The sequence below is a fragment of the Pseudochaenichthys georgianus genome, chromosome 22 (assembly GCF_902827115.2).
Source record: "Pseudochaenichthys georgianus chromosome 22, fPseGeo1.2, whole genome shotgun sequence".
Taxonomy (NCBI): Eukaryota; Metazoa; Chordata; class Actinopteri; order Perciformes; family Channichthyidae; genus Pseudochaenichthys; species Pseudochaenichthys georgianus.
The window spans coordinates 11,083,962-11,111,486 of record NC_047524.1 but is presented as its reverse complement, the minus strand read 5'-3'; the positions used below and the strand labels follow the sequence as shown (position 1 = coordinate 11,111,486).

The following is a 27,525-nucleotide window of genomic DNA, read 5'->3' as shown; positions in this document are numbered from 1 at the left end:
TTATCTTGTTAGGCTTAAAAGTGGGTAAGTTTGAGGAACCGGCTCGAGATACACTTTTTGTTATATTCCATGGAATGCTCTTAACATCCCGATAGCAATGAATATCTTAAGTGCTTTGACAAAAAATCCATAAAAAAATGTCATCTGTGGAAGCCGTAATACTGTAAAAAGTACAACCAGCCTTCCATCTCGTGCACGCACAAATGTATCTCGCGCCCTCATTGGGCGTGCATTGCAGCAGTACTTCAATGACTCGCCAGCAACAGGCGGCCACTTTCACCAGTCTGCTGACGTCATGTGCGCGTTCATGTGTGTTGGAGGAGGTGCTCTGTAAGGAAGTCTGAAGGACGGGGCGGATTCTTTTCGGCTGTGTACTTTCAAATTTTAGTGCACTCGAGCCGGTTTCTGAAATGTACCTACCCCACCTTTAAATGTTGAAAGGAGTGAAAAAAAGTGATAAAAAAACTTTTGCAGAGAAGCAATGATTTGTTCACATAATGTGTTGGAATAAAATAAGTCAAATGAGAGCATGTGAGTTTGAGTAGGAAAGAGACAAAATAACAATATACAAAATTGCTGTAGAAAATGCTATCATTGAATAATGTGATCTATAATAGAGCACTATAAGAGCACTTAGGGTTAGGGTACTGTATATTTAAAAACATGTAAATACATATAATATATATATATATATATATATATATATAAAAGTATACAAGGATAATAACATTATGCTACATACCCTGCTAAAGGACCCTTCACATTGTTTTACAGTATGTCACATAAATGAAGTCCATTATGCTAGAGGTCAAATTTAGCCATTAGTGTTAAATGGACCATAATTCCTCACAGCAACCTGCCAGTAGAAACCCCATCGACCAGAAATGTACGGTGACAAAAGCAAAATGCCTGAAAGATAATTGAATGATAGCCAAATACCATTAAGATGCTTCAGTTTCAGTTCATGCTGTTTTGCATTCTGGCTCATTGACACACTGTCTTGACTCATTGCCGACAGAACAAAACAACCATTAACGTTGTAATTGTCGCTAAACAACTATCCGTGTTCTAGTATCAACAAGTCATAATACCTGATGTGAAAAATAAACAATATTTATAATATTTCATTTGCAGCAATAACTCTAGAAAAGCAACGATTCCCAGTACAACATATAACGAAATAATATGCAAATGGTTGTGTCTCGTCAAATGTGCTAGTTATGTTTATGTATTTTGTCTGTCATTTCCTGTTTTATTTTGTATTTACCTCGTCTTTCATTTCGGGCCCTGTTTCTTCCTCCCCTTGTGTGTTTTTCCCGCCATCATCAGTGTCTGCCCCACCCCTGATTGTTTCCACCTGTTCCCACTCACCTCATGTTTAAATAGTCCTGTCTCTCCCCTGTCCTGTCAGTTTGTCTTGTTTGTTGCCCCGAATGGTCGTGCCAAGCCTCTACTCAGAAAGGATTGCTTTCTCTCATGTCAGGTTATGTTATTTTGTTGATTTTTGTAGCCTTAAGTTTTTTCTCCTTTTGTTATGCCTAGTTCTTTCCTCCTTGTGAGCGCTTTTTGTTTATTCCAGCACCTACTCTGTTAAGAGAGATTTCCTGATCATTGGAATTAATAAATACATGTTATTACATTTAAGACTTTGTCTCTGGGTCGTGCATTTGGGTTCATCAGTTTGTGTCGAGGTCCTGACACAAATACAGCATTTGATATAGTTACAACAACATCTTTAATTACCTGTGTAGTCTTTATTATTTGGAAAAAGGCACTCACTACATTTAATGTGATCTGTTCGTAAAATAAACTGTACACAACAAACTTGTCACAGGTCATGGTCAAAGGAAAAGGTTAATGATATCAGATGAATAGGTTACGAGTACCACCAGTGTGTACTTTGTCTTTAGTATGCATGCAATGCACACTATAGTGATACGTTGAATAATTCAGTAACATTTCAAGACGGCGTTGAGTAGTGCCAGTGCCTATTTGTAAAATGCAAATATGAATTGGTGATGTGTCAAACATTTCAGTCAGTTAATGTAGGAACAACAGCAAAACACATTTCAGTGTGAAGACGATTGAAGCTACTGTTTGACTGTGTTCCAGAAAAAATAAATACGATAAAAGAAACTTGTTTTGTTCATATTCTCGATTCTATGAAAAATATAACTCAAGTGCTTGGCTGGTATAAAACAAAGTAAACACGTATACAAACATGCCTGATAAGTAAAAAATCAACAGCATCACATTCATTAATTAAAAAGTAGTTGAAGTCGTCAGAAGACATGTGTGATAAAAGTGAATGTAATTTACAAAATATGTGTTTTCAACATGGCGGACAATCTCATAGCCAACGGTGATTAAATGCGTCTATCAGGTGAATTCCAGGTTGGTGTATTCTTTTTTTACAAAATGTTAAATTAAGCAGTACATTTCATTTTATTAAAAATATTATTACAGCTGTATTTCAAGCTTTCAAGTAAGTAAATTATCTGCAATGCTTGTGGTTTAATAACCATGCACAATTAAGGTGAATAGTTATTTTTTATGAGCTCTTATGTAGTAGTTTAAGCCCTAAGGCTGCATTTTCAAAGCCACATACCATATAGGAATACTTGTACATGCCAGGAAGGTAAATGCTTGTATTGTCTCTTGATCCAGCAGAAACACAACCTTCCACCCTCCAGACGTTGTAGTCTTTAAGCAGCAGAGCTCAAAATAGCCAACACAGCATGAAACGACAAAGCGGCGATCGATAGTGGTTTTGAAGATGGATGACATTTTACTAGCTCTCTGGATGTCCTGCCCACATCTGTAAAAAATAATATTCTGCATTATTATTCTGACAGCCGTTGCCCAAGTGTCTCTTAAGAGTCGTCTGGAAGACAACCAAACTGGATTGATAGCTCCCGTAGAAATGAAGGTTCTTAAGTAGCCCAGTCTACAGTAACATCCCATGTGAGGTATTTTAACTAAAGCCTCTTCTGTCTCTTTACATTTTTGGCAACACATTTCTTTCTCATGGCTATGGCACAATGACTGAATTTCCTTGGGAGCAGTTATGATGTAAGTGTAGGAAACAGAAAGGCACATTTACTGACATCTCAAAGGTCCATGCACTCTTTTTCTGCGTCTCTGTCTCTGTGTGTTTCACTCTGTCTCTCTCTGAAGCACTCGAGTATTCATCGCCTAGTCGTTCTCTCCCTCTTTTACATTCACTGTTGTGAACCCATTCAACTTGCTGCGCTCCGTTGCGTAATGTGACAGGTTTGTCAGACTGGTGTTTCCCTCTTTTCTTTCTCGACTTTCCTCGTCTGGCTCCACATCTCCTTCTTCTTCCGTCCTCTCCTCACCCAGCATGGCATTATTTATTCCTAGGCTTGTCCGTTGCACATCTTCATTAATGTTCCTCCGCAGTTCACGGTTCTTGTTGCGTCTGGCCAGCTTGGTAAGGGATCCAAAGCGCAGGTTGGAGAGATTCTCCTCTGAGGAAGATGCTGTCTGTGGTGTTTGCTCGCTCGCCTGATGGTCGTACGCCTCACAGGCCCCCTTCAGCCTCAGGTTGTTGAGCTTGGTGTCGATGCTCTCCTGAGAGGAAGTCTTGAAGCGAGCAGCATCCAGACTGGCAAACAAGGCCCTCTTCTCAGGAGACAGCATGTCCAGAGAGAGAGCTCGCTGCTCCAGGCCCAGCTGGCGGCGCTCCATGCTGCGGATGGTGGCGGCCCGCTGGAGCTTGTCATGGATCTCAACACTCAGGCGCCGCCGCGTTTCACGAAACTCTGCTCTAACATTTGCCTTCCATTCAGCAGCATGAGCTTTAATCTCCCCAACCTGTGACGATAGTGCAAAAAGGAAAGGATCAGGAATCGGTTTCAGAAAAAAAAAAGAATTCTAATTCAGCTTTTGCAAAGAAGTGTGAGTGATGGGTACTTCGATGATAACAAAATGTTCTGCCAACGTTTGTACAGTTGTTTTTTTTTCACTTTAACCTTACCAACGAAATCTGAATAAATGAAGATTTTTACAACTACTTATACCTACCTATACAGCGTTTTCATTTCATTGTCTTCTATTTGGACGATGCTGAACAACTCAAACAATATAGCAGCCTGTTAGATACCATTTTGACAAGAGCTAATCAGCGATTATTGGGAGAAATATAAGAGCAGAAGGGTAGAGAAGGCAGTAGCAGGGTCGGAATGTCTAGTTCTATTATAGTTTCTCTACAATTGTATGAACCTCACCTCTTCTTTGGTCTTTATGGACAGTACTCGAAGCCAGTCTCCAATCATGCTGAGGACGGCCGCAAAGTATGCTAAACCCACCAAGATCCAGAACCACACCAGGGGTTTGTACCACTGCATATAGTCGATTCTACGGTCACCACCTGGAGGGGAAGGAAAAACACCAAATATGTAAGTCATGATAGTTCAATTAAACAATAATCTACATCGAGAGATACAGTACAATTCAGTTTTCAATCATCATCAAATGTTGAGATTTCCTGTTTTTTTCTGTTCGATTTGATATACAAAATGTTGGCTGAAGAAAGAAAACATTCTTTAGTTGTAGCATGATCTACCTGCCACATAGTCTCCTATTCCCACTGTGGTGAGTGTGATCACAACAAAGTAGATAGCCTCTAGTGTGGTCCAGCCCTCGATGTGTTTGAAGACGACAGCAGGGATGGTGACAAAAACAATGCAGCCAGCCAGAATGAACAGGATGGTTGACGTCACTCTGATCTTAGTTTGGCTGATCTGTTTGTGTTTTTGCTGAAAAAGACAAACAGGGGATGCCATTAGAACAATATAAGAAGTTAAAAGAGGATAAAAACTGGCAAATACGAATAAAACAATATCTGAAACTAGCTTAAACTCACCCTGAATATCTTCTCAACTCTCAAGATGCTTTTCCCAAAGAGGGTCCCCAGCTGGTCTCCAATCCCCGCCAACAAAAAGCCAAAGAGAGGGATGCCAAATATGGCATAAAGGATGCAAAGGATTTTCCCGCCCTCCGTGCTTGGAGCTATGTTTCCATAACCTGATAAAAACAAGGGAAACACGATGAAGAGCAGAGAAAACAAAAAAGATTATTGAATCATGGCCAAGTGGTGAGGGGGAGGGGGAGTGTTATGAAAGCAATAGAAGACAATCAAGACCTTCTTAACCAACAATCAATTGAAGTCCATATCATGCTCCATATCAAGGGTCTGTAGTAAATAAGCTCCTCAAGAAGAAATGATCCTCCTGAGAGATATTGCATTATTATTTGACAGAGATACCAGGCCAGGGAGACACATAAAGGACAGTTTCATCATGTATATTTCAAATGCAATTGAATTGAAACTCATTGAAGAGGATACATTTTTATTTTATTTGTAACATGTTTAATTTAAAGCTGTGTAGGGTCTTACTTCTTGTATTCTCTTAAATCTGATATCTAAAAATCTGATATCCAGATGTTAATGAAGCAACTAAAAACTACTGTATCGTAGCGTAGTTGCAAATCCCTAGTTAATGAAATCTCTGGACCATAACGAGAGGTTCGGGACTTTGTGTTTTTTCCCTTTTATTTGAAATGAGGGGACATGCAGCTAATAGCGAAATATAAACTTTAATGTATGATTTTTATGTTGGAATTATAGCTCCTATATGGAACTATATCTATTTTAAATATTCAAAGCATCAAGAGCCTTTCAATTTCATTGCAAAATATGTTTGATCAATCAATTGTTTTTCTTGTTAGAGCAAGTAAAAAAAGCTCATAGAGAGACATAAGGTGAATTGAAACTAAATAATCTGCATAAGCAGTGTGTGTTTTGAACTTCACCGGTTGTTAAATCCCACAGGGCTTTGTATTGCATCATTTAGCACCACCTCATGAGGGTGAAGGGATTTGTAAAACTCACCTGAGGATAGCAATAAGAGGGAGGGATTTACACAGCTTCACAGACATGTGTGTTGAGAAACACCTTCGACAAACTGAAAGGACAAAGCCTTTCAAAAGCATTCTAATCCCTTTTCAAGGTCTTGCATAATAACATGTTGTTGTTTGGTTCATCACAAAAATATTTGTTTTTTTCAGTGAAAATTACAATTTTTAGAATAGTACTAATGTCATATTGTTTTTCTCTACACACAAGCAGTGTTAGGATTCTGGGTCACTTTTTAATTGATTGGGTAAAAAGTGTATGGCCATTTTTCGAAATAACATGAATCGGTCAACACCTCTATTTTTTTTATTTTTTTTTTAAACCTTTATTTATACAGATAAATCCCATTGAGATCATTGATCTCTTTTCCAAGGGAGACCTGTTCAAGTAGTTCCACATGAAACATAAAAACATAAATAGAACAACAAAAGGACATCATACAGCATCATTTACATAATTATCCACATAAACAGGTACCAATAGCTTCCGATTGACTAGCATCCAACCGAGCTTTAAAAACATTTAGTGACACCAGATTGTTCAGTTTCCATTTAATTTGCAGACTATTCCAAGACAGAGGAGCTGCGCATCTAAAAGCTGTCTTAGTTTGGCTGATCTATGATATGACCTTATGCAACATAACTATAGCAGAAATGAAAGCATTAGAGTGGATTATTCAAAACGTTACCTATGGTTGTGATGACAGTCCCAGCGAAGAAGAATGCGCTGCCCATGTCCCAGTAACTGGAAGTGTAGGATGTGTTTCCAATAGGACTCACTCCCGCATTCACAGCATCTATAGCATGCTGCAATTAGAACATAATGGAATATAAATTAGATAGAGACAATCCTAGATGCATGTCATAAGCTGATTATACGTTCAGCTAAGTAGATGCAGTTACAATAAATTAAATCAGTTCAACATTGGTGTATCTGCCATTGGAATCATATGCTGATGTGATCATGGGTGTGTGTTACAAAACGCTGTTGTGTTATAACATTTAATTAAAAAATAACTAAATAAGCATTGCATTGAACAACACACATACAAATCAGTAAATGCGGAAACATCTATGAGATCTGTTTCTCATTATTCAGTGTCTGACTCTTCACACAGAGCAGTGTCTGCATTCTAACCCACTGCATGTTTTTACACTTCACTGACTTAATCTACATTGACTTTCACTTGCAGCAAACAGACCTTAATCTATTTGTTCTTCTATGTCAGGTTTTCCTTTACTCCCGGAGCTTTCCTTTGTCTCCAGCTTGTCTAGGGAAACATTTAGAACCTACAACGCTCTCACACCCTGCATCATTATTCTCAATGATCTCATTCTGAGCTCCATTATGTAGCAATAAAAGTGAATACACCATCTTGAATTGTTTCTACATTTTCTGTTTATGAGCTTTTTATGAGAATCGCATTTAATTTTCTTATCTTTGTGGACATTAATAGTTTGCATTTAGCTTCTGGGCTCAACATCACTTTCTGCTGGCATGAAAGTCATGGTTGCCATTGGTAAAAAAATAGTGCATTTAACAACATCCTGAATTCCGGGCAACCCCCCTAAACTATCCATGCAAGCTGTTAGTAAAATGCACGTCCATCTGATAAAATATGTATCAACTCTTTTGACATAGCCTACATTTCAAAGCAGACAGAGTAAGGGATCACTTCCACATTGCTGCACCTGCCTACTCATAATCATGCATGTGATTACCTCGGCTCCATCAGTGCACCCCCGCACCCCCCCCACCCCCCCACCCCCGATGAGACAGACTTTGGTATCTGAAATAGAGTCATGCCCACATAGCCTCAATATAGGAGCCAAATCTGAGCGGTAATTATATAATAAATCCCAAATAGCCTATTTCTTGAGCCAAGAGAGAGCTAATAATAGCCTCACAATATATCTGAATACTTGATGAGGAAGTCTATTTTTGCCTCCAGTTTTCACAGCCAAGTTCACAGTGCATTAGATATGTGGAAAATCCTCTTTATCCAGGGGCACTTATGAAACACGAGGATGCTGACGATGATTTGTGTTGTTGTGTGCTAATTACGACGCAACTTGTGTTATAATGTTAAAGCAACTCTCCTCCTATTTGATTGCACAGAAGATTAAGCACACAGACGTTATTGTAGACACACAGTCAACCCCAAATGTTTGTGACGTGCCCTTTGCTAATGTGTGTTTTTATATTCTTCACTTCAGGATCAATAAAGTGCAGGCTAAATCACTGCAAATCTTTATCCTCTCAGTGTGTCCTTCTGCCCCACAGCAGGTGACAGCAATGATCCAGCCAGCATGGTGCCTCGCTCTCTGTGAGCCGGTGCCAAGCTCTCTCCCCTGCAGCACTCGCTCTTTGACTAGTATCTATAACTTCTTCTAAACCACTTTGAAGCATTAAAGGTGCCTAAATGACTGCCAAACTGGAAGACTCTGGTCCATCACAGATAAGGCTAATCATCAAAACAGTTTTAAAGTGAGCAAAAATAATCAAAACCCAGCTTTGATACACAGATATATTTCATTTTTTTGCACAAAATCTTCCTGGTTTGTGGTTTTATTTAACATGAGATATATATTTTTCCATATGTTTTACAATTCACTTTTTAGTTTAGGAACTTTGTGCCAAACCCTTGCGGAGCCTCTTTCTCATGAATCACTGTAGACCTTTAATAAAGCAGCCTAACTTTGACAATCATTCTCACAAATAACTATACATCCATATAACAAAAATAAAAAAATAAAAATCACGTAAATCATGCTGTGAACAATTATTATGCTGTTATTTCTGTGTCATGACATAGATTCCCTGCAGGTAGTCCAGTGTTTTTGAAAGTATTTTGTAGATTAAGTGAGTCATCAATAAAAGAGATTTGACAGGTGGCAACAACAGCACGGCTCCACATTGTGCCAAAGAGTGAGTCATCCCGACAGCGCTGGAAAAGCCAATTTGGTCCGCTGCCTTTGTGGGCGCCCAGCGGGTAGGTGGACAGCACAGATGCTGAAGCAGACATGAGTGAGCGGGTCAACATACATACATTGACAAGCACACACGAACACACAGACACACACTGAGCCAACATGGGTTTTGGAGCAAAGCCTTACAAGTGCTTGGTCTATACACCGTCTTCTTTTCGCTCACCCACACACTAGCTGTACATTTACACACATGTCTCTTAAAGTTGCAATTTTTCAATCAAATCCTTTGCCAAATATTCACTGAACTGTCAGTAATCACTGCCGTGTTACCATAGAGGATCTTTGTTTGAGTGACAGGCTCCACGCAGCAGGAACGGACCGATAACAGAACCTGTGACCAGACAGACTCTATGATGGAGTACTTGTGAAGAAATATGTCCTGAAGGCCTTTTTTTAAGACAGCCAAGGGAAAAAAGTGTTATTTGTCAGTTCGAGTTTCACACATGGCACGATTTTCGTTATTTTATACTTGAAGAACTGTCATAGCTTAGTGGAAGGATATCTGAAGGAACAGTTTGAAACTTTGGAAATTCACTTTCTTACAGATGATTAGCAGAGAAAACTCTCAATCTGGTACGCATTATATCTGCAAACAGTTAGTTTATCCTTATCTAAATCATGATATGTCATTTGTTTAATCTGTAGACAAACAGTAATGTAAACATGACATGTTGTAGTTTAAGGTTGCTTGGGTCACTGCTTCTTACAAAAAATAATCTGGCACATAAACCATAACTTTGTTTACAATTAGATTGTTGTACGTTTAACACAGCAGATTCTGTTCAGTTTGGGTAGACCTAGTTAGGCTACATGTCTCCCTGTATTTCCAGTGAACGTTAGGTTAACTGGCTGCTGGTACTAACTTTATAAACCATATCGACATAAAGGCAGCGGTATTGATCTACTAATTTATCTCTCTGCAGAAAAGCCAATGGATCAACTCAAACTTAATCTGATCTCATCATAGTTGTACAAGGACTATACAAATCCTATCATTGTTAATACATTCAATTTGGCAGAGGTAATATTGTAAATTAGTTCTAAAACAGTTTAATAGAGGCAAATAACTGGTGAGACATGCCGTCATAGACGTTATGTCCTGTCTCTGGATCTGATCATTAGTCAGCTGTTGCTGCTGCTGCTGCTTGGAGCCACAGGAGGTCTGTGACTGCTGGCCTGTGCAATAAATAATTGATTCCCTCCAGACCTCAGGCACACCTAAAGGTTTTCATTTACAAACATCTCCCAAGGAAATACTGTCGTTGATTTATTTTCACAAACCCGGGATAGCACTTTTGTGCTTTAAAGGTTGAGTGCTGCGAGGGAGGAGAAGAAAGGATGCTTTTCTGAAATAGAGTAACAGAACAGGCGTGGGTGTGCAGAAGGAGGGAGAGACAGATCGGCAGTCCAATATTTACTGGAGCAGTGTTGAAGAAGCTACCTTCAAATGGAGCCATAGTAGCAAAGTGAAAGTGAAAGTGAAGCACACCAAATGCCTTTGGGGCACTAACATACATGGAAAGCACATTATGCAAAAAAGCTCTCTTTTTCACAATCTACTGTATTCATGTGATTTCATATGTTTTCTGCTGAATTATGCTAGTGAGGTACTACTTAGGCAGGTAAAAGGGATTTGCCATTTGGGCCTTGTGTCACAAACATTTGCCCTCAAAGAAATTAACCCACATAGATGCAGAATCCCTCCCTCTCTTGAGAATATTCTCTGCATAGGAGTGTTTGAGTGATCTGAGTCCCGCTTTTTTCTTTTGCAGCACACCCTCACAAATAAAAGTTTCAACACAGCAGAGTGCAAGCCGACAGATCTCAAATTATTTTCCAATCGCGCTTCCAGTTATCAGCTTGATGTATTGACCTTAAATCTCGACATATACTATCAGAGAGCGGCGCAAAGCATTGCTATACACTGTGGTATAAAGCAGCTGACACCACAAGGAAATGCCCAATAAAGTCATGATGTGATGGGCATGATTTTTGTCACTATCTGCTTGCTATCTAGTCCAGTTCACACAGGTATTGGTTGATAATGAAAGCTTCTTATTCTGTATTAGAAACATGTGGAACATTGCAGAAACAGCATGATTTAGGTCGACCTGTCTCAAGGGTTGTCACTCGTGTTTTTAACAACAAGCTGTTTAATCAAGATACACATGTTAGAATGAATCATTCTTAAGGTTGTCATGATCTGATTTTATGATCAGACAGACATTGATGTGATGCCAAGAATAGCGTTAAGAATTCAGGGTCCATCTGCCCCAGAAATCTCTCTGGATCTTTCCAGTTTAACAAAATGTCTTGTTAAAATAGAAAATATATCACACACTGTTTTGGTAGAAGACAGAGAAAAACTTGGCTACAAACGTTTCTTACAGCAAAGACAACAATGCTCTTGTGGCCGTGAGCTAGTTTCCTTATTTAAAACGTGTGGGTGTAGTTAAAGCCTCACTCTGGAATATCATGCACAAATACATGTATTGTTGAGGGTATTAAGATATAGCTTAGTTATACAATCTTGATCTCAAAACAACCCACAATCTTTTGTAATGTGGGTTGTTTACTATTACTAGTACTATTTGTTTGCTCAAGTTGAGTCAGGGACACAACAACATCAATGTAGACCTGCGATTACAATTCACCGTTCTCCACTCTAAGCAGCTGTAATCCACCATTTTGACTAGGATAAACAATTTCCCTTACTATGAATACTGGTTACTGTATATACTGTTACGTAACATTCAACTGTATGTGCTAGCAGGTCAAGTCGGTTTACTGACATATGTGAAGTGTCACTGAGAATTATGGGTATCTCTGTGGTGACCCTGAAGGTATTAATGTGCTCCCCGCTGAATGATGGATCTGCCTCTAAGTCTTCTCGTGACATTTACCCATCATCTGGGGGGGCCCAGAGCATGGGAGTGTCTTCTGTCACATGTGTCTATAAATAAGCATTATCGGAGCAATAACAGCACTCTGGAAAAGGTTGTGATTGAGTTCAATACAACCCTTAAAACCTAAATCTTAATTTGAGTGACTCGACATATTCAAACCATCTCCTTGCATACCTATGTGGAGGTTAATTGCGACTGAATAGAGAAGTACAATAACAACGAGTCAAGGTATTGGGTTCTAACAATCATTTTTCAAGAAAGAGGACTTCACTGCTCCAAGTAAACACCTACACAATTTCTAAAGGTTACGAGGTAACGAAGCAGTATTATCATTTGTTTGGTTAATTTCTTACTCATTGTCATTTCTACCCTTGTTATTCTAAAAATGTTATTTATAGCAGCTTTTAGTCGAGGCTATTTGTACAAATAATCTTTGCAAATCAGAACTCTTCAAAAATCAGCAATCAAGATGTTTTACTCAATATTTAAATACAGAAATTGCTATATCTATTATAAACAAACATGACAACAATTTTTTTGAAAAACCTAAACAATTATACCGTAAAATTCTGCAAAAAGGACAATGACATCAAAGTCTTGATCTTGAAAGACAGTATCATCCAAGATTTTCATGTGAAAAGCTAAAGAAACAAGATTTAATTAACCTGAGAACCTCTAACTACCTCTGATAGCAATCACCATCTTGAAAACTGGTGCTACAAAAAGGTAAGTCCTCTGATTCTCTTCCTCTTATCTACCAATCACATGGAATGGCAGTCAGTATCAGATCACTTTAATTAAATCTCTCTAATCGTTCTATCCTCTTACAAACTAATCTTTGGATGAAGATATACTGTGATGAACAGATACAATAAACGCAATGCACAATCAAAGGGCTGAATGAACAGATGAAAGGAAGTTCAGGTCTGTTAAATGTGCAGATCCATCTCGACTTTCAATCCCTTACCTTGATGAGTACCTCGAGCTCTTGAGGAGTAACACACGGGTTTCTCTCCAGGAACGAAGCCTTCTCCAGAGTGATGCTGGTCTTCTGGTTGCTCTCAAACGGCTGCTCCAGCGCCTTGAAAGCCAGACCTCCGCAGACCAGGTAGAGAACGACCATGATGAACACGGCCAGCACCGTCTTCCACTTCATCACTGAGTGGAGTGCAGCGGCCATGCCGTCACAGCTGGCGTCCATGCTGGCCACAACACTGGCAGAGCGGGAGGAGATGGACAGGCGTGGCAGTGGACAGTGACCATTGGCCTTAGGATCGCAGCTCATCGGATTCTGCATGGTGGCCACACTGGCCTGGACAAGACTCGACTTCGCCATGCCAGACTGGGCCTTTTTGGGAGGGACCAAGTTGCTTTGGACCGCCACTAGGAAAAAATTGGAAAGAAGAGAATATTGTTTTGTTTGTCATTGTATTTGAGGATACCAAGAAATAAACTGCAATCCTGTATCTTCTGAAAGTGATTCTCTGATGATTTTATGCAAATAAAACTAATAGACCATTCTTGGCTGAAGGCTTTGAATCTGTTACAGACAGATTGAGCTTTGAGAACCATTCCTCTGAGATTATTTATGATAACACACTAATTGTTTTTACATTCATTTGTTCTATGCCCAACTCTGATAACAAGTCTTTTGAGTAAAAAATACAGTATTTTCTCTATCCTTTAAGCTTTCATGCACGTCAAATGCATTAACATCAAAAAGGAGCCAATAATAAAAATGTTCTGCTTCCCAGGTACAATAAGTAAAGCAATATAGCTTTAATATAAGTCCAAATTGGGTATTCATCAGGTTCATACTAGGTATCAACACTGATTGTTTAACTCTGTTAGTAAGAAAGGCCTCCAAATATTGTACTTTTTTTTTTTAAGTAAATAATTTTAAAGGGAGGTCTTAGGAAATATATCACTGTGCAGGTTTGGACTCCCCAAGCACAAGAGAAATGTGTATCTGTTTTGCACATTGAACACGACATTGGACATAAACACAGGGTCATTAGCCATTAAAACCTATAACCACCTCATTACGCATTAGAACGTAATTTCCCTTCTACTCTGAGCTGATAAAGGGCTCTTCACAAAGCTAACACTTAAAGCTATCAGCATAAAGGACATATTCAATACGCTCAACAGCAGTCATCTCACACTTCACATACTGAGAATTTGGTTTGGGTTTTAAACATAAAAGCCACTATATCTGTGAATTGCAGTCTCTGCGCTACCACCTCAATCACGCAGGCAGAACATCTTGTCATCGAATTATTGTAATAAATGAAAAAAATGGAGGTAACAAGCATGAGTCTGCAAAACGGAAAAATAAGAAAATACATTTACAAATATCTAAAACATAACACAACCAAACCCTCACAATATTGCTAAGAGGAGGTGAAAGCTGAGTTACCCTCTGCTAAGAAAGCAGGATTCAATTATGCCAATTCACTGTAAGAGGGGGTAGGGGGGATGAGTACCACTTTCAGTAATAGGTTTCTGGGTGGGTTTTTAGAATAACGCATGGGTGCTGGAACAGGTCAACGAAGTGGCAAACAGCATCTGGAAGGTGGCCACATTTAGATTCCTTTAATGTGTATAACGCATTGAATAAGCTATTCAGAGCATCAACCTTCACCCCTGACGCCCCCACCTATCTTAGATCGGAGAGTGCGGCATGCCTCGAGCCATGGGTGGAGCCTGTTGGCTTTAATGTTGGAACTCTTGTATGCAGGAACACAATATGGATATGTTTGAGAGACACTCTTTTACTGGTATGGGATCACTAATGGGATATTCTAAGTACAATGTATCCTCTCACTCACACACCCCACCTTGATGAGTCAAGGGCATCCAGGAAGTGTCTCGTTCTCTGCAGGAGCTATGAATCGTGTTAGTTAATGCTTGTATCATGAGTGAATCAATAACAGCAGAGTGATGTCAAGCTTAGGAAGGTGCAAAACTGCCACTTTCAATGTATACATGTGTTTAAGGGCAGTGGCTGGCTATTTTTTAGAAAATGAGATGGATTGGAAAATTAGAACTGAATGCTGAAGCAGAAGAAAGAAAAATAACACATCAATATTGTATGCTGCATTTGATCTTGATAGATGTAGATGAACTTCAACTGTCAAATGAATTGCAAATTGGGCCAAATCAATAACTAGTTACACTGAGACAAGAATGCATCTCATCTCAACTCATCTGAAATGTAATAAATCAGTTATTTGCAGCAGAGTGACGGCAGCTATAGGCAGTTCAAAAACATGGATATTATTGAGTTTAGTTCAGCTATGTAATAGAAAAACCTAAGAGTAATAAATAAATAAAGCATAAATAAAAGGTTACATGTCTGTCAAAGTTTAAAACCATAGGGGCAAAATCGAACCGGGGATAAAGATAATTGTCTTTGCATTTCATATTTTTGAGGCTCTATCGCATTCTGAGTGGGACACCGTAATTTGTATCTGATAGTATCTCTCTCTCAGCCCTTCCTCTATTTCCAGCAGGTCTGGCCAAAGCAGAGGTAATGTTCACTCACTGGGGACTCAGGTCCATAAAACAATGGAAAGAATATCAGGATGCTAATGAGAATTCTAATGATAGCAATTAAATGTTGCATTTATAATGTAACACACTGTTTAATGGGGCACAGTTGTGATGGGACAATACCATTCAATTTGTCAATATTTCAGCATACAAATGCACATTGCGTGTAGAAAAGCATTATTTACCCAGTGATAAACAAAATGCTAAACAGCAGAAACAGTTAACACGAGGGAGCATTAAGGGTTGGTTCAGGACTCTAGGCTCAGTTCTTCCCTGGGGTGCAAGGTTATAGGCGTTGAACTAACCAGCTGGGACCAACATCTAGCATCAAGCCAGCCTGAATCACACATGAAGGCCAAGTAGGCCTACTTCCGGCAAAAAACTGATTCCAAAATAAAACTGAGTACGTTTCAAGGAGTGGTGGACTGGTCCTGCTAACTCTATATCACAAAACAAAAGTAGAACAAGTAATTACAATATCATTCAAAGACCAAGCAAAATCCTCATGTTTTCTGTAACCTATGTTAGGCATAATAAATAAACTCACATTCAGAGTAGTCGTGGTTAATTTCCTACGAGATTAATTATGTAATAAATAATCCACTGTCACCAGCCATCTTTGGTAGTTATAATTGTATTATAGTAGGCCTATGTCTTATTTTTTAGGATAAGTCATATAACATTATTCTTCAGCAGCAACTGTATGCTTTTATTTTTATACTGTTTCCGGTTTCACGCAGGTGGCTGAAGCTCCGCTCTCAGCAGCGTCTCCATGCACAACAGAGCACAAGGAGGATAGAGAATTAAAAAATACCCCCAACATCATTGTTGCTTGTTAAATGTCCATATCGAAACACAGACTAGACAGAAGAGAAAACACGAAGTGTAATCAGCTAAAGTAGATACAAAATAGTGCAAAAGTGTTCAATTCCTTGAATAATGCAGCCTGGTGTAAATTGGTGTGTCTCCATGAGATGTTTCTGAGACTAGGAGTAGTTTAAATGACTAAATGACACATATATATCTAAAGTGATCAGATAATAAGAAAGCATTTTTCACCAACCTTGTTCTGGTTCCCAGTTAACTTGTTTCCTTGGGGTTTCTATTGGAAATTTCATCTCTGTTTTTGTTCTCAATCAAAACGTAAGGGACTTTCAATATGATTTTAAAAATAAAATAAAAATATCCAAATCACGAGGAGTCATCCAGCATCTTCGGGACATCATATGTTTGTGGATGGTGGAGTAAATTCTACGCAGGAATAAACGCATCGCAAAACCGCATTGTCTGCCTCTGCTTGTCCCCCCCTCCCTTTTTCTCCTCCTCGCTTGGACGCGCGGTGGTAGTCTGACAAGAGAGATCCTTGAGAGACCTTTCACTGAGCTGTCGCACAGGAGGACCAAACCAACCACATCACGTCTCACACCCGAACACACAAAAAATGGGTTGGTCCGGTCCACAAACACAGCCACAGGGTGTCCAAAATAGCAACTTTACGCCAGAAGGTATAGAACAACAGGGATGCTCTCCACCCTTCCATTCCCAAAGCTCTACTCCACATGCTTTGCTGTAAATACCTGGAGGAAATGTGCCTCTTGCATCGGTTACATACTCACACATGTTCATAATACATTTTTGAATACTTACTGTTTTGGTTATTTTATTCCCCAAAACGGGATTATCTTCTCGTCATTTGGCAACCGGCGACGGAGCACATGGCGCAGGGCGGCAAGTCAGAGCTGCACGGCAAATCAGCTGACTCAAACCATGACATCATTCACATGTATGGGAAAACGTTGTATTATTTATGAACTTCTACAAAGTCACTTCCTCCATCCCGTCAGAAGCTGACCAATTTAGGGAGCCATTTTTTAACAGAGCCAACATTGACATTTGTAGAAACTAAATTGAGCCTGAATTTATTTTGATTATGCCAATGCTGTTTAAGTCATTTTCACACAGCAATTAAGACATCCACAATCGTTTGCATGTAAATGACACGAGGGGTCAAAAGGTTTATAAAACAATACAAGGAACACAGCAGAGTTAACAATACGCTGCTGACAGACGTTTCCCATGTCCAACATGCACTCAGTTGAATCAGAATGTATAGCACTGTGTACTCCCCACCACATTATATATAAATGAGGCCACTGGTTTTGTTTTTTAGCAGGCCAGATGGTGTGTTTGCCTCAAACTGTCCTCAAAACAGCAAACCAGTAATTAACAAGAGGCTATCAGCCAGTAATTAGGAGCAGCATGCACATAACTAACAATAATAGATTCAATATAAGTGTGATAATGGATGGATGGATAGATAGAGATAGATAGATAGATAGATAGATAGATAGATATGTAGATAGATAGATAGATAGATAGATAGATATGTAGATAGATAGATAGATAGATAGATAGATAGATAGATAGATAGATAGATAGATTGATTATTGATCCCAACATCTATTATAAGTTGATGGAGACATTATCTCTCTTGTCCCCTCTTCTGGATAATATTTAACTAAACGATTAGGCAGACAATTATATAAAATGCGGTGCAAGTTTAAAGCCATTTCTGGCAAAGGAGCTACAGTTCGATCCAGTTTATTTAATTGGTGGAAGAAGTGTTGATTCAGCTATTTGTATAGTTCTACTTCTACAGAAATACTCCTAATCTTGTTCAAGTATAAATACAAAAGCAAGTAGGCCTATTTGATATTTCTAATGTCGTGGATCTGATTGAATTCTGAGTTATATACGTTATGCCTTGTTGTTTTTGTTCACTATTTCCTTTCAAGTGACAGGTGTGTTGTGTATGGGGGTGAGTGGTTGGGGCAAGGCAAGGCAAGGAAAGGCAAGTTTATTTATATAACACTTTTCAACACAAGGCAATTCAAAGTGCTTTACAAAAAATGAAAGACATTAAGAAAATGGCATTTAAAATCAGTCATTAAAAAGAAAAGCTAATAAAAGAAACATTAAAAGAAAAAATACATGGATACAAGTTACAGTGCAGTCTAAGATATGAATAGTTCAATTAAACATTAAAAGAAAAAGTACAAGGATAAAAGTTACAGTGCAGTCTAAGATATGAATAGTTCAATTAAAAGCAGTGACAAAAAGAAAAGTCTTCTAGCTGGATTTAAAAGTAGTCAGAGTTGCAGCGGACCTGCAGGTTTCTGGGAGTTTGTTCCAGATATTTGGAGCATAATAACTGAACGCTGCTTCTCCATGTTTAGTTCTGACTCTGGGGACAGAAAGCTGACCAGTCCCTGAAGACCTGAGAGATCTGGATGGTTCATCATTTAGCAGGAGGTCAGAAATGTGTTTTGGGCCTAAACCATTCAGTGCTTTATAAACCAGCAGCAGTATTTTGAAATATATTCTTTGACACACAGGAAGCCAGTGTAAAGACTTCAGAACAGGAGTGATGTGATCCACTTTCTTAGTGTTAGTGAGGACTCGAGCAGCGGCGTTCTGAATCAGCTGCAGCTTCCTAATAGATTTTTTAGTGAGACCTGTGAACACCATTGCAGTAGTCGAGTCTACTGAAGATAAAAGCATGGACAAGTTTTTCCAAATCCTGCTGTGACATTAGTCTTTTAATCCTAGATATATTCTTTAGGTGATAGTAGGTTGATTTAGTAACTGTTTTAATGTGACTGTTGAAACTCAGGTCAGAGTCCATGACTACACCTAGATTTCTGGCTTTATCTGTTGTTTTGAACATTGCAGACTGAAGCTCAGCGCTAACTTTTATACTGGGCGTGAGTGACTTTCCTTACGCATGAGCGTGATGACGAAAGCAATCATAGCAACCAGCATGGCGACGGGGAAGCTTCGCTCCGCCACTCATCTGCTTATAAACTCGTATTAGGCTGTTACCGTTTCGTTACTTGATTAGCTTTCAGCGTTAAAATGTCCGTCGTTAAGTACACTATAGTTTCTGGATGTATCCAAGCTCTACCGTCGCTGCCCAATAGTATTTCTGAGGAAAATGGGATACGCTGAGTGTAACATTACCATGGAATCGAGAATAGGTATGCAACTACTGTTAGCATTAGCTAAAATAGCTGTTTGGCTAGTGGATCAGCTGCATGAAGCTAATTCAAATTGTGCCTAGGCAGCTATGTGAAGATCAACTCTGGCTAAATCTGTATACGCTCACTAATGTGGCTTCACGTTTATGTAGATACTGGTCAGCCCTTTACTAACTTGTTAAACTTGAAATCTATAACAACACAGTAGCGTTTAAGCCTGTAACACGGTGCTTCTGTTAAAGTTAGCTAAAAATAGGTTACTTTATTGTGGTACATTTATAGTTCATAGTACACGTGCTAATGTATTTTCTCAAAGATGTTCTTAAAGTTCAAATTAAATGTATTTCTGTAAACTTCAAAAAAGGATAAACTTAATGTAAAATGGACCGATTGTATTTTTTCAGATCACATATTTGTTGATAAGATATCTGTTCTGAAAAATATTGACATATTACTACTACTCATAATAACTGAGCAAGAATGGAAATGTGTAGAAATACAACACAAAACGTGTTTACCCCATAGAAAGACCTACAAGTATTAACCAAGACTGAAGGACTGTTAAATAATACATTTCAATACATATACATTATATTTGAATAGTTTAATGTAAATAAATAATCGGTTTAATATTTGTAATCGATTAGTAAGCACATATATCATTCAGTAAGTTATAGCATGTTTAACATGTCAACATGTATCTGTTTTCATTCAGGGAGTGTATCATCTGGAGGGGGCTGCAGTGTGAGAGGACGGACTTCAAAAAGTAGCCGTGAGTAATATTATGCGCTTATATTATCATTTAAAACATTCAAATGAAAGCTTGATTATATCATTTACTGCATGTTGTATGTGTGTTTTCTGTCTTGCTTCTATAGCATTCTGCCCTCGCTCCTCCAGCATGTTGACACAGTCCATCGTAAAAGACCACATGGTGTCTCATTACAAGAAGGTTTACTCAGCTAAAGGTGAGCTACATGGCAGGAATACATTATGATCATTACATTGACATTCTGTAAAACAACTAAATCAGCTCCTGAGAATTCTGAATAACTAGTTTGGTCATGCAATCATGGACAACTTTTAATCTTGTTGAAGCATGTAAAGCACTTTGTAATTTGATTTTTAAATGCTCTTTATAAATAAATAAAAAAATCTGTTATTATTAGTGGTTGCAAAGTAATTGGATTCATTTTCTGTTGTGATCTTACATTTTTTTGCCTCGTTCTACAGCTGCCATTGATGCCTCAGTACCCAAAAGCCTGATACACAGTGTAAAGTGTAAGTTTAAAAGTATCAAATATCACATTATTAATTACAATCGAAACACTGTTTTGCTGCTGAATTTAGGGTGTACCTTATATTACCATTACTGTTTTTCTATTTACAGTATATTTAATTCTCATTTACTGTCACTATAATATAACCACAACCAATCAGATAATGGTATCTCACTGGTTATCAGAATCAAAGACCAAAACGTTCTCTTTAAACCCAACATTTTGCCCAGTTGTTCAGTATTAAAGTCCGACCTGTTTAGTTTTACAGGCAGACAGGCTGACAGTAGCCTCAATAGGCAATAATGCAATGCAATCACTGATCCTGTTTGAGTACAGGATGTATGTAGCTCATCCTTATCTTTACTGGTAAAGTAATGCTCTCTTCTAATGACTGTACTATAACAACTGCTCTCTTGCCCCTCTCATACGCTGCACTTAAGTACAGTGAGTCTTGGCCTATTGTTGACTATTCCCTGTGTCTATTCACTCTTCCGTTGCCTGTTTCTAGACAATGACCAGATCACACAGGAGCGGTTGAGGAGAGGGGGTCGTCCTCAGTCAGCCAGCTCTCTCTCCCAGAGGAACAGCAGAGCCTCCTGCTCACCTGCCCAGGTAAGAAATCAAGACAGATTCACTGATGTGTCACTCAGAAGCCAGACATTGTTTAAAAACAACATGTTTCCTTTTCAGAGTAGATTATCTGTGCAGTATGATGACAGCCGCTACCTCTACTCAAGGAGTTCCTCAGTATCCAGCCCAGGATTCAGCTCCTCCTTCCATGCCAAGGAGATAGTTTATCCATCGTATACAGTGGATTCTGACAAGTTCTCTCATCACATACGGCCAGCTTCAGAAATAAAATACCGTAGTCCTCCTGAGGCAACTTCACACAGAAGGCAGTCAGCATATTCAATGGGAGCTTCAGGAGATCACAGTCACTACACGTCTTTCCAGGACCCTGTTCAGAAGACTTACAGTGGAGACTTGCTCCAGAAACATTCACAGCACTTTACCCAAGACAAACCCTTCACCCCTAAGACTCTGAAGTCAGAAAAGAGTTCATACCTTTCACAATATCGCTACTACCGAGCTCCCCGGAGGAAACCTACTCAGGATAGCACCAGCTCAAAATGTATGCGACAGGAGACATATCATGGAAGGTACTTACCACACATCTACATGAGTCTCAAGGGAAAACAATAGATATACTGTATGTCTTTAAAACATTTTCTTAACCTGTGTTCCTATGTGTTACAAATAACGTGAATTCAACCTTTTTCTATGCAGCACAAAGCCCAAGGAATACACACAAGAATTATATGAGCCATCTCAGGTAATTTTGAGGGATTAATTTGATTATTGAAATATGTTTTCCAATGAGTCTTACAATCCTAGTACGGTGTCAACTTATCTTTTGTTAATCAAATTATCCATTTAACCCATCCTTTTGTATAATGGTGGAATGTTTTTTTCTCAAGTTATTGTTTGTGGTTTATCAAGGTTTTAATGCTTGCACTGCACTTCCCGAATATCAATTAAGATATTTAACATTTGCATTAAGCCTTAGCTGTTATCCCATAATTATTTCCAAGGTCATAAAAGCCACATGTTTAGTAAAACCAACACTTACTGAATCAGAGGGCATTCTGTGGTGCAGTAGCCACATACAAATAGTGGTTTATAATTATTTGTTGCTCAATGTTGGTCATACACTGAACACAAATATAAATGCAACACTTTTGTTTTTGCTCCCATTTTTCATGAGATGAACTCAAAGATCTAAAACATTTTCTATATACACAAAATAACCATTTCTCTCAAATATTGTTCACAAATCTGAAAAAATCTGTGATAGTGAGCACTTCTCCTTTGCCGAGATAATCCATCCCACCTCACAGGTGTGGCATATCAAGATGCTGATTAGACAGCATGATTATTGCACAGGTGTGCCTTAGGCTGGCCACAATAAAAGGCCACTCTAAAATGTTCAGTTTTATCACACAGCACAATGCCACAGATGTCGCAAGTTTTGAGGGAGCGTGCAATTGGCATGCTGACAGCAGGAATGTCCACCAGAGCTGTTGCCCGTGAATTGAATGTTCATTTCTCTACCATAAGACATCTCCAAAGGCATTTCCGAGAATTTGGCAGTGCATCCAACCGGCCTCACAACAGCAGACCACGTGTAACCACACCAGCCCAGGACCTCCACATCCAGCATGTTCACCTCCAAAATCGTCTGAGACCAGCCACTCGGACAGCTGCTGCAACAATCGGTTTGCATAACCAAAGAATTTCTGCACAAACTGTCAGAAACCGTCTCAGGGAAGCTCATCTGCATGCTCGTCGTCCTCATCGGGGTCTCCACCTGACTCCGGTTCGTCGTCGTAACCGGCTTGAGTGGGCAAATGCTCACATTCGATGGCGTCTGGCACGTTGGAGAGGTGTTCTCTTCAGGGATGAATCCCGGTTTTCACTGTTCAGGGCAGATGGCAGATGAGCGGTTTTCTGATGTCAATGTTGTGAATCGAGTGGCCTATGGTGGTGGTGGGGTTATGGTATGAGCAGGCGTATGGTATGGGCAGGCGTATGTTATGGACGACGAACACAGGTGCATTTTATTGATGGCATTGTGAATGCACAGAGATACCTTGACGAGATCCTGAGGCCCATTGTTGTGCCATTCATCCACGACCATCACCTCATGTTGCAGCATGATAATGCACGGCCCCATGTTGCAAGGATCTGTACACAATTCCTGGAGGCTGAAAACATCCCAGTTCTTGCATGGCCAGCATACTCACCGGACATGTCACCCTTTGAGCATGTTTGGGATGCTCTGGATCGGCGTATACGACAGCGTGTTCCAGTTCCTGCCAATATCCAGCAACTTCGCACAGCCATTGAAGAGGAGTGGACCAACATTCCACAGGCCACAATCAACAACCTGATCAACTCTATGCGAAGGAGATGTGTTGCACTGCGTGAGGCAAATGGTGGTCACACCAGATACTGACTGGTTTTCAGACCCCCCCAGACCCCCCCAATAAAGCAGAACTGCACGTTTCAGAGTGGCCTTTTATTGTGGCCAGCCTAAGGCACACCTGTGCAATAATCATGCTGTCTAATCAGCATCTTGATATGCCACACCTGTGAGGTGGGATGGATTATCTCGGCAAAGGAGAAGTGCTCACTATCACAGATTTTTTCAGAGTTGTGAACAATATTTGAGAGAAATGGTTATTTTGTGTATATAGAAAATGTTTTAGATCTTTGAGTTCATCTCATGAAAAATGGGAGCAAAAACAAAAGTGTTGCATTTATATTGTGTAAATCCTCGAGTTGTTTATCATCCCTTTAGATCAGGGGTGGGGAACCTCCGGCCCCCGGGCCGTATACGGCCCGCGAGACCATTTGGTGTGGCCCTCGAGGTAATTTATAAACACACGCAAAAAAGAAAAAAATTAAAGAAATCTAGACCGCAAAATAATTAAACAAGTGAGTGCCTGTTTTTCCTGGCCACGGTCAGGGTCCTTGAACACAACACAAGCCTAATGTGTCATCACGTGGTATATATGTCGTCTGACAGGGGTGTAGTTCTGACGGAGAGCAGTGAGCACCAGAACGCAGCTCCGCTCCGGCACTTCCAAAAATTGCAGTACCCATAAGGAGCCGTACACATGCTGCAGTTTTTGCGTGGCTGTGTCTTAGTTGTAAACCCAGTGGCGATCTGTCATACTGATCATACAGTCAATAACTTTGTTGTTATTAGCATCTGGTTAGCTAGCTATGCTAACGAATATAAGAAGCTTTTTCTACAACCAGTGAGGTAAAGGCACATCTTTATATGATCATTATAGTTATAAAAAAATAAGAGAATAAAGTAAACAGGTATAAAATACTATATGACAGTAAAAAAAAGTTGTTATTAATAAACAAGAATACAGTTTGAAAGGGGAGTGATTTGTAAAATATCCATAAAGAAAAAGAAAATCTGCTTACAGTTATGTTTCATATGGGTGTTGAGAGATGTATCCATACGTAGATCTAATGTTGCTCTCAAAGTGCACCAGATTGATGCTTTTAACTTCAACATTTAAAAAAAAAAATCTTCCCGGGGGGGAGCATGCCCCCGGACCCTCCTAGAGAAGGTTAGGTCCCCCCCACTTAAATCATGTTCACATGGATAGGAAACTAAATACATTTGCACACATCTTGTGTCCATATCTTTCTGTTTTGGTGGTCATGCCACAACCGTGCACGTGCATGCATACGTGAGTCATGGTAAGATATCTGGATTAAGAGGTTGCTTTTTCTTTGCACAACATGAAAGAAAGGCGAATTGAATGGGCTGTGATTTTAGTATTTTTAAGCAGAGGTCAATAATTTGTACGGCCCTCGGAGGATGTTGAAAACATTGAAATGGCCCTTGAGAGGAAAAAGGTTCCCCACCCCTGCTTTAGATCATGAAGAACTTAAGTATTTACAGCTACATTAAACACTTAATCGTGAGGCAGTCTTGGCAATATTTAATGTCCTCATTCAATCCTTTTTGTTTAGCAGGGATTTCATACAGAGCACGAGTGGTCTGAAGAAGAATTCAATGGCACATATTTCTCTGCATCGAGACAACAGAGTCGAGCACACAAGAGCAGAGACCGTGATTTATTTGACTCCTCATCCAGGTGAAATCATTGCATTGCATTTTAAACCAAATGTTATACCTGGTGTATTTTGTGTTTAAAGTCCTAAAATAATTAAATTCTCATTTATTAGGGGCTCACTGGACGGCGATAAATCTTCCATCAACAAAAGTTTATCTGCAGAGTAAGTTCTCTTTGATAATGTCTAATCCTTAAACAGCTTTAATTCATATAAACCAAAGCTCTTGCCAGATGTATAGGGGTTGACAGTACGACACTTCTGTGATTCTTTGGTTCCATGAACAATAATGTCTCTGGGAAGTTGCTCATTCTAATTTTTGTTTAACAGGGAAGAAGAATTAATGTACCTCGAATTCATTTCTGCTGTAACAGAGGATATATTGTCCAAGGGGCACATCTCTGACAGGTTTGTCATGTTTTCTATGAACCGCTTTATGTTATGCTACAGACATTTACAGGATGGCACTTTTTTAATAGGCATGTGTTCTATATTTGATTATATTGTTAAACCATCTGTCTGTGTCCTCTTCTAGGTTCTTAGACCGGGTGATGAATCGCCATATCGACATGAATCGGCATCAGCTTGATGTGGTTAGTGACTTTTTGCAGAATATGTTAAGCAAGTCTTTTTTAAGTGTTCGGTTTACAGCTTTAAATACAAAATACAAAATTAAAAGGAAATGTAAAACATTGTCACAAAGGACTTTTTTCTTGCATCTGATTATATTGTTTGTTTTTAGGGTAAAATGCGCCACCTTCTGGAAGTGCTGCGTAAAGAGTTTGAAGAGCCAGCCAACTCATTCACCCCCAGTACAGAGATAGAAAAAAAGAAGAATGATCGGGGTGATTCATCCTTGCCATATGTTGAATCAGGAGGGAAACAAGAAAAGACCAAAAAAGACGATGACCTTCTTTCCTATGCATCACTTATTAAATCCTGCGTTTTGCAAGATTATGCTGATCCCCTCTTGGTGTCTACGCCCTTATACTCTCCTGGAACGACTGCTGCCTCACCAACTGAAACAAACGAAAAAGACGAAGCAGTTGACAATCAGGAAGAAGGCAATAGCTCTCCTTGTCTCAGTGACCATGTTTCTAATAATACAGAAATCAGTGAAGAAGTCCATCAAAATCAAACTGGCACAACTGAGTCAAACAAAGAAGTCACCTCTGAAAACCATGAAGTTACCCCCATAACCAGTGACCGAGACCAAGAAGAAGTCAGTTATGATGGACAATCTAAAGAACTTGAAGATCTGGGGAGAAGTTTGTCAGAGTCGCTTCATGTATCCAGCAATAAAAACCACGGCAATGAGGATACTGTTGCTGAGCAACCTGCACATTCAGTTGCGTCTGTCAGTGATGACGAGTTCTGAGTTTTACCTGTATTCTGTGATTGAATGTTCTTTTATATTCTTGTTACCAAGTGAGTGTTTTTTCCAGAGAGTAATGTAATATTTGAAATTTCTGATAGTATAGTTTTGTATTTCTGATTTATCACTGGTTGTTTTGTCCAATTTTCTTTTTACAAACCCCACCAAAATGGTGTTATATTCTGAATTTTTAAAAGAAATGTTTACAAAAATAAACAGAGAAATTATACTTCCTAATTTGGGATATTGTAAAGTGGCCACTTACTGGCCGTAGTGGTATATCTTCAATTGACCCTCAGATTACATTTTCTAGATTGCCCTGTGGTATCTAGTGAGAATAGCCAATTTGCAAATGATAGCACTGATGTCAGATGTGTGAAATGTGTGGTTTCATTTTGATTTAGTCGATTGCAGAGTTTACCTATAGTCTTAATGTAGCTGCTGTTTACATTTGTTGATTTCCAAAAAACAACAACAACACTTGTTGTAAAGAAATATAAACATTTTCCAGTGTGTTTGACTTGACATATGCCTCAGAGATGTAGCAACTAGGAGATGATTGTCACCGGAAAGTGTCTTTACAATTGCAATACATTTCTTTTGATCCTTGAATCCTGGTATTTTTATTATTAACACTTTATTACAAACTGATAATTATTCGATATGCAACCTGCAACAAGCGCGGCCATTATTACCACATTGAGGGAGACTTTTACATTTTAGCAAAAATAATCTATGTTTGCAATTACAGCTGTCAGCCGATGTAAAGGTAAACAGAC

At 39.1% G+C, this 27,525-nt stretch overlaps 2 protein-coding genes across 4 annotated transcripts; one reads left to right on the top strand and one right to left on the bottom strand.

Annotated features, from left to right (window-relative positions):
• Nucleotides 1-1,756: 1,756 nt before the first annotated feature.
• kcnk10b (potassium channel, subfamily K, member 10b) lies at nucleotides 1,757-17,131 on the bottom strand. Of its 2 annotated transcripts, none has more exons than XM_034111799.2 (7): nucleotides 17,040-17,131; nucleotides 12,805-13,220; nucleotides 6,630-6,747; nucleotides 4,889-5,049; nucleotides 4,589-4,781; nucleotides 4,251-4,393; nucleotides 1,757-3,837 (listed from the first exon to the last, which is right to left on the bottom strand). In XM_034111799.2, coding segments are annotated over exons 1-7 (1,674 nt in total). In that variant the 5' UTR covers nucleotides 17,041-17,131; the 3' UTR covers nucleotides 1,757-3,195. The 2 variants fall into 2 exon arrangements, with proteins under 2 accessions (XP_033967690.1, XP_033967689.1); XM_034111798.2 differs by lacking the exon at nucleotides 17,040-17,131 and adding an exon at nucleotides 16,456-16,714.
• Nucleotides 17,132-19,222: 2,091 nt separating this feature from the next.
• spata7 (spermatogenesis associated 7) lies at nucleotides 19,223-27,342 on the top strand. 2 transcript variants are annotated; one of them, XM_034111702.2, is made up of 12 exons: nucleotides 19,223-19,429; nucleotides 20,145-20,201; nucleotides 20,308-20,397; nucleotides 20,663-20,710; nucleotides 21,218-21,321; nucleotides 21,400-21,869; nucleotides 21,997-22,042; nucleotides 25,273-25,394; nucleotides 25,486-25,536; nucleotides 25,702-25,779; nucleotides 25,907-25,964; nucleotides 26,114-27,342. In XM_034111702.2, the coding sequence occupies exons 1-12, from the start codon at nucleotides 19,387-19,389 to the stop codon at nucleotides 26,747-26,749; spliced, it is 1,803 nt and encodes a 600-aa protein (XP_033967593.1). In that variant the 5' UTR covers nucleotides 19,223-19,386; the 3' UTR covers nucleotides 26,750-27,342. The 2 variants fall into 2 exon arrangements, with proteins under 2 accessions (XP_033967593.1, XP_033967591.1); XM_034111700.2 differs by having other exon boundaries at nucleotides 25,270-25,394.
• Nucleotides 27,343-27,525: the final 183 nt, after the last annotated feature.